Source organism: Diaphorina citri, unplaced genomic scaffold (genome assembly GCF_000475195.1).
Source record: "Diaphorina citri unplaced genomic scaffold, Diaci psyllid genome assembly version 1.1 scaffold2854, whole genome shotgun sequence".
Classification (NCBI taxonomy): Eukaryota; Metazoa; Arthropoda; class Insecta; order Hemiptera; family Psyllidae; genus Diaphorina; species Diaphorina citri.
In genome coordinates, this window is record NW_007380270.1 from 1 (window position 1) to 5,751 (window position 5,751).

A 5,751-nucleotide genomic window follows, 5' to 3' on the forward strand; every position below is an offset into this window, starting at 1 on the left:
ATATATAGGTCGACTAGGTTTGGATAAGTCCTTCTATGGGGACAGACAGACCGACCGACCGACAGACGACACCGAAGCAAATACAATAGTCCGTCCACTATACCTTTTATTATTAGTAATAATAAAGGAAGGACGGACTAAAAACAAATGAGTAATAATTGCTATCTGCTTCCAGGCCACCTGTCCTATGCGCCCAATCTGCTGAATAAAACAGACAATGTGTCGTCTACCACTTCACCGTTCAAGTCGGATAACTTGAAGGCCGCCTCAGAACATTACAGCAAGCCGGACTGCGGCCTAAGTGCTGCTAATTTGTTTGAACCCGGCAACGCTAGTCAGGTAAGTGCCGGTCTTCTTCTATTTTTTCTTTCTCTCTTTTTTTTTTTTTAATTTAAGCAAGGTTTTAATTTATAAAAAACACACCTATTTTGTACCAAATACATGAGACCTTGTTTAGACTGCGGGAGTAAAGGGACTTTTCAGTCTCATTCTGGCGGTATGAACAGGGTATATTCTATTCTATTCTATTCTATTTAAGACCCCCCCAAAATCCTTATGCTATATCAATAGCGAAGGTGAAGTGCGAAGGGCATCCACTCGGAAAATTTTGTTTGGCCAAAATTAGATTGCCTCAAAGCGATCACTCTAAAGCTGATTGAGAGGCCGACCCCATCTGAACATGGGAAAAGCCGAAGAAGAAGAAAATCATACCCAAAACCCCCCAAAAGTACTTTTCATTGACATTGGAGTAATGATTAGTTGTATGTTGACCTGATTTTGACAGTTCTCGACAGTTTTTTTTTTTTTTTTTTTTTTTTAAAGGGGAAAAGCCGTACTGACTACACCACCGAGGTAGGTAGCGCCTTGACCACTACACCACCGAGGTAGGTAGCGCCTTGACCACTACACCACCGAGGTAGGTAGCGCCTTGACCACTACACCACCGAGGTAGGTAGCGCCTTGACCACTACACCACCGAGGTAGGTAGCGCCTTGACCACTACACCACCGAGGTAGGTAGCGCCTTGACCACTACACCACCGAGGTAGGTAGCGCCTTGACCACTACACCACCGAGGTAGGTAGCGCCTTGACCACTACACCACCGAGGTAGGTAGCGCCTTGACCACTACACCACCGAGGTAGGTAGCGCCTTGACCACTACACCACCGAGGTAGGTATTCCATACCTCGGCTGGGATTGAACCCACGCCCTCCTGTTTACCAGGCGAGCGCCTTGACCACTACACCACCGAGGTAGGTAGCGCCTTGACCACTACACCACCGAGGTAGGTAGCGCCTTGACCACTACACCACCGAGGTAGGTAGCGCCTTGACCACTACACCACCGAGGTAGGTAGCGCCTTGACCACTACACCACCGAGGTAGGTAGCGCCTTGACCACTACACCACCGAGGTAGGTAGCGCCTTGACCACTACACCACCGAGGTAGGTAGCGCCTTGACCACTACACCACCGAGGTAGGTAGCGCCTTGACCACTACACCACCGAGGTAGGTAGCGCCTTGACCACTACACCACCGAGGTAGGTAGCGCCTTGACCACTACACCACCGAGGTAGGTATTCCATACCTCGGCTGGGATTGAACCCACGCCCTCCTGTTTACCAGGCGAGCGCCTTGACCACTACACCACCGAGGTAGGTATTCCATACCTCGGCTGGGATTGAACCCACGCCCTCCTGTTTACCAGGCGAGCGCCTTGACCACTACACCACCGAGGCAGGTATGTAGAATAGAAAAGTTGCACAAGGATGCACGTCCCCCACGAGGTACGTACATGAACGGGAGTAAAGGGACTTTTCTGTCCTATGCTGGCAGTATAGACAAGGTATATTCTATCCTAATGTAGTCCCTCCTAACTTCCCAACCCGTGCAGTGTGAATGCGAAGAGCAACTCAAACTGCAAGCCAAATTGCACAAGGATGCACGCCCCCAGGTGTCATAAGGTTTATTATTTTATTATCATTACAGGTGAAAAAGCTGCTTGAAAACACTTTTATTTCGATAGGTATCACTATTAATTTTATAAATATGTTGTAATTTTTGGCTGACTCAAAAACAAATGAAAAAAAAAACCTTTTGCCTGGTTGCAAGACCCTTGCTATTAATAGGTGTCATAAGGTTTATTATTCCTAATAAATATATTAATAACAAAAAGAAAGTTTATTATCATATGTATTATTACAGGTGAAAAAGCTGCTCGAAAACACCGAACTACTTCGAAATTGCCTGCGAGACCTGTACGACACGAAAACCTCCCTCGAACAGAGACCATATCAGCCTGAAATTTCCCTTGCTAAAGGAATAGCAAAGGTTGAGTGCGAAGAGCATCCTAAAATTTTTGCAGCCAAAACCAAATGTCAGCCCAAAGCAATCACCCTAGTCAGGACTGATTGAGAGGCTGACGAAAAACGCCGACCCCGTCTGTACACGGGAGAAGGCGAAGAAAAAAGAACTTGTTTTTCCAAATAATATTTTTGTATTTTATTTTCCCCCGTCCGTGGCACAAGCATTGCTTCTACGAATGAGTTCCTGTACCATTTATATGATTTTTTTTTTATGTTCTGTTGATATGTTGTGTTAACAATTTTGCCTGAAAAGTATGCTGTGTCGTTTTGGCAACGCAAACTTTGAGCGGTCCGTCAATAAATTTTATTGATTGCCTCTCTCTAATAAATGGAAACTTAAAACTGATTCAATAGAGCAGTTGCGCTTACTTGGGTGAGGTTTCTAAGACAACAGAAAAAATGAGGAACTAGGGAATTTGTCTTTTTCTTCTACGACCTCTAGATCCGGATATAAATCGATTTAAAAAATACCGGTAAATCTTGAAGTTTGCGATGACGTCATAATTCATGACTCCCGCTTTATTTGTTTGTGCGCATGCGTTTCTGCGCATTTTGACGTGAAATCTGACGTCACAATTCTTTGAAATTTTTCATTGGAACGGCAATTAAAAATTGAATTTTCGACCTTTTAAAGTTACTTTTTTAGAGTTTTGACCTCAGATTTGGATTTTTCACAACTTTTTACGTAGGAATCGACCTTTTATTAATAATATTTTCCCAATTGCAACTGCCCCATTGTTTCTTCATTTTCAGGTGGCGGAGCTCTTCCACGCCTACTCCGGGGAAATCAAGAGCTACAACTTCTCCAAGTTAGAACCAGCCCTGTTGGCGATTATGCTGAAAACCTACCTCAAATCGCTGACCGAACCCCTCATCCCTTACGTTTACTACGAGAAGTTCGTCTCCCTTCTCAGCGGATCCAACGATCGACACATCGGATCGCGATTGTTCGCGCTAGTTCAAGACTTTCCCGCTCACCATTTCTCGGCGCTGCGATACCTGATGGCCCACTTGGCGCGAATGTGCGCACTACAGTACGCGCGTGGCGTGCGGGAACCCCCGACCATTCTGATTCAGTCGTTCACGTTCGTGATTCTTCGGCCGCCGTCGGAAACGTTCGCGCAGAACTCGAACGAGATTCATTGATCTCCCCGTTTGTTTCAGGTGTTGCCAACTTTCTCGTCGCCTCCAGCGTTGCCGCCTCGCAAACTGTCGCCGCGACCGAGCGCTACCTATGTACACTCGCGACAGTCTAGTCTGGATGTCGCAAAGATGAGTAGCGGCCCAGAGACGAATTCATTACGCGACGCTGAATGGTGAGTCGAAGCGACGAATTCTTCAATATAATTTGAGAATTTGACCGTAATAATAGTAGTGGCCTACTGCTGGAGTAAAGGGACTTAAGTCCTAAGCGAGCAATATAAAAAATACGCTCTATTATTGCTATAAAATACGTGGAATTTTGGTAAAAATAAGTGAAAAACTCAAATGGAAATTAGAACCAATAGGGGAAAATGAAAACAGATCGCTTTTTTTGTTTTACAATATTATTTTATTCACTACCATACCGGGTTTCGCCAGTTACGTAAGATGAGTAGCGGCCCAGAGACGTATTCGTTACGCGACGCTGAATGGTGAGTCGAAGCGACGAATTCCATCGAATAAAGTGGATTCTAAAAAAGGGATTTACGAGTAGATGAAAATTAATAGTCACGGAGGCACTTAGTAATGCTGTGATACCCACTAAATTTAGAACAAAAGCTCTGCTTTACCACAAAATATTCATGATTTGATTTGATTACTTACTGTTGTTCGTTCTGTTGTCAGGTACTGGGGTGATATATCGCGGGATGATGTGAATGATAAGCTGGCGGACACAGCCGATGGTACATTCCTGGTTCGGGACACTTCGACCAAGAACGGAGAATACACGCTCACCTTGCGTAAAGGCGGTAAGTCAACTTGTATTTTTAATTATTGATGTAAAATGTATAGGTGATTATTACTATTAATCGATGGTGTAGTGGTCAAGAACACCTGCCTCGGTGGTGTAGTGGTCAAGACGCCCGCCTGGTAAACAGGAGGGCGTATACCAGTCCTATGAATAACCCGATGAACAATCCTATGAATACTAGTTCCATAAACAATCCTATGAACACAAGTTCTATGAATAATGCCCAGAGTTCCATGAGCTCATCCAATAACCCCTTGAATACCTCAGTGACCAGCAATTCCCTGGGTTCAACGTCCATGAATACCTCAAATATTTTGAACACCTCAATGAATACTTGTGAGGGCGTGGGTTCAATCCCAGCCGAGGTATGGAATTTTATCCTCAATATAATTTGAGAATTTGACCACAATAATAGTACTGCTGGAGTAAAGGGACTTTTCAGTCCTATGCGAGCAGTATAAATAAGCACTACCTATTATTATTACTATTAACCCATCAAGTATACGAGACCTTGTTTAGACTGCTGGAGTAAAGGGACTTTTCAGTCCTATTTGGGTATAAGTAAGCACTAGGTATTATTATTATTATTACTATTAACCCATCAAGTATACGAGACCTTGTTTAGACTGCTGGAGTAAAGGGACTTTTCAGTCCTATTTGGGTATAAACGTAGGACTGAAAAGTCCCTTTTGGGTATTTTTCACAACTTTTCTATGTAGGAATCGACCTTTTATTAATAATATTTTCCCAATTGCAACTCCTCCATTCCAGGTACAAACAAACTCATCAAAATCTTCCATCACAACTTTTTACGTAGGAATCGACCTTTTATTAATAATATTTTCCCAATTGCAACTTCTCCATTCCAGGTACAAACAAACTCATCAAAATCTTCCATCACAACTTTTTACGTAGGAATCGACCTTTTATTAATAATATTTTCCCATTTGCAACTGCTCCATTCCAGGTACAAACAAACTCATCAAAATCTTCCACCGTAACGGGCGGTACGGGTTCTCGGAGCCGTTCAAATTCACCTCGGTGGTCGAACTCATCAACTACTACAAACACGAGAGTCTAAGCCAGTACAACAGCACCCTGGATACGCGACTGTTATACCCAGTGTCGCGGTTCAGTAGCGATGTAGACGCGGACATACACAGCAACGATGTGGACAAGGTAAGAACCCGGCTCCGGGCGTTCTCCGGACGTTCTCGGAGCCGTTCAAATTCACCTCGGTGGTCGAACTCATCAACTACTACAAACACGAGAGTCTAAGCCAGTACAACAGCACCCTGGATACGCGACTGTTATACCCGGTGTCGCGGTTCAGTAGCGATGTAGACGCGGACATACATAGCAACGATGTGGACAAGGTAAGAACCCGGCTCCGGGCGTTCTCCGGACGTTCTCGGAGCCGTTCAAATTCA

At 44.4% G+C, this 5,751-nt stretch overlaps 1 protein-coding gene across 1 annotated transcript in view; it reads left to right on the plus strand.

Annotated features, from left to right (window-relative positions):
- Positions 1 to 175: 175 nt before the first annotated feature.
- The window catches only part of LOC103519631 (phosphatidylinositol 3-kinase regulatory subunit beta-like), a gene marked incomplete at its 5' end in the record, with an annotated part of 8,435 nt that continues 2,859 nt past the window's right edge, over positions 176 to 5,751 (plus strand). The window contains 5 exons of the mRNA XM_026831076.1: positions 176 to 339; positions 3,121 to 3,501; positions 3,532 to 3,683; positions 4,195 to 4,319; positions 5,289 to 5,593. Of these exons, the coding sequence (XP_026686877.1) occupies positions 176 to 339; positions 3,121 to 3,501; positions 3,532 to 3,683; positions 4,195 to 4,319; positions 5,289 to 5,593 (1,127 nt within the window). The remainder of the gene's footprint in view (positions 340 to 3,120; positions 3,502 to 3,531; positions 3,684 to 4,194; positions 4,320 to 5,288; positions 5,594 to 5,751) is intronic.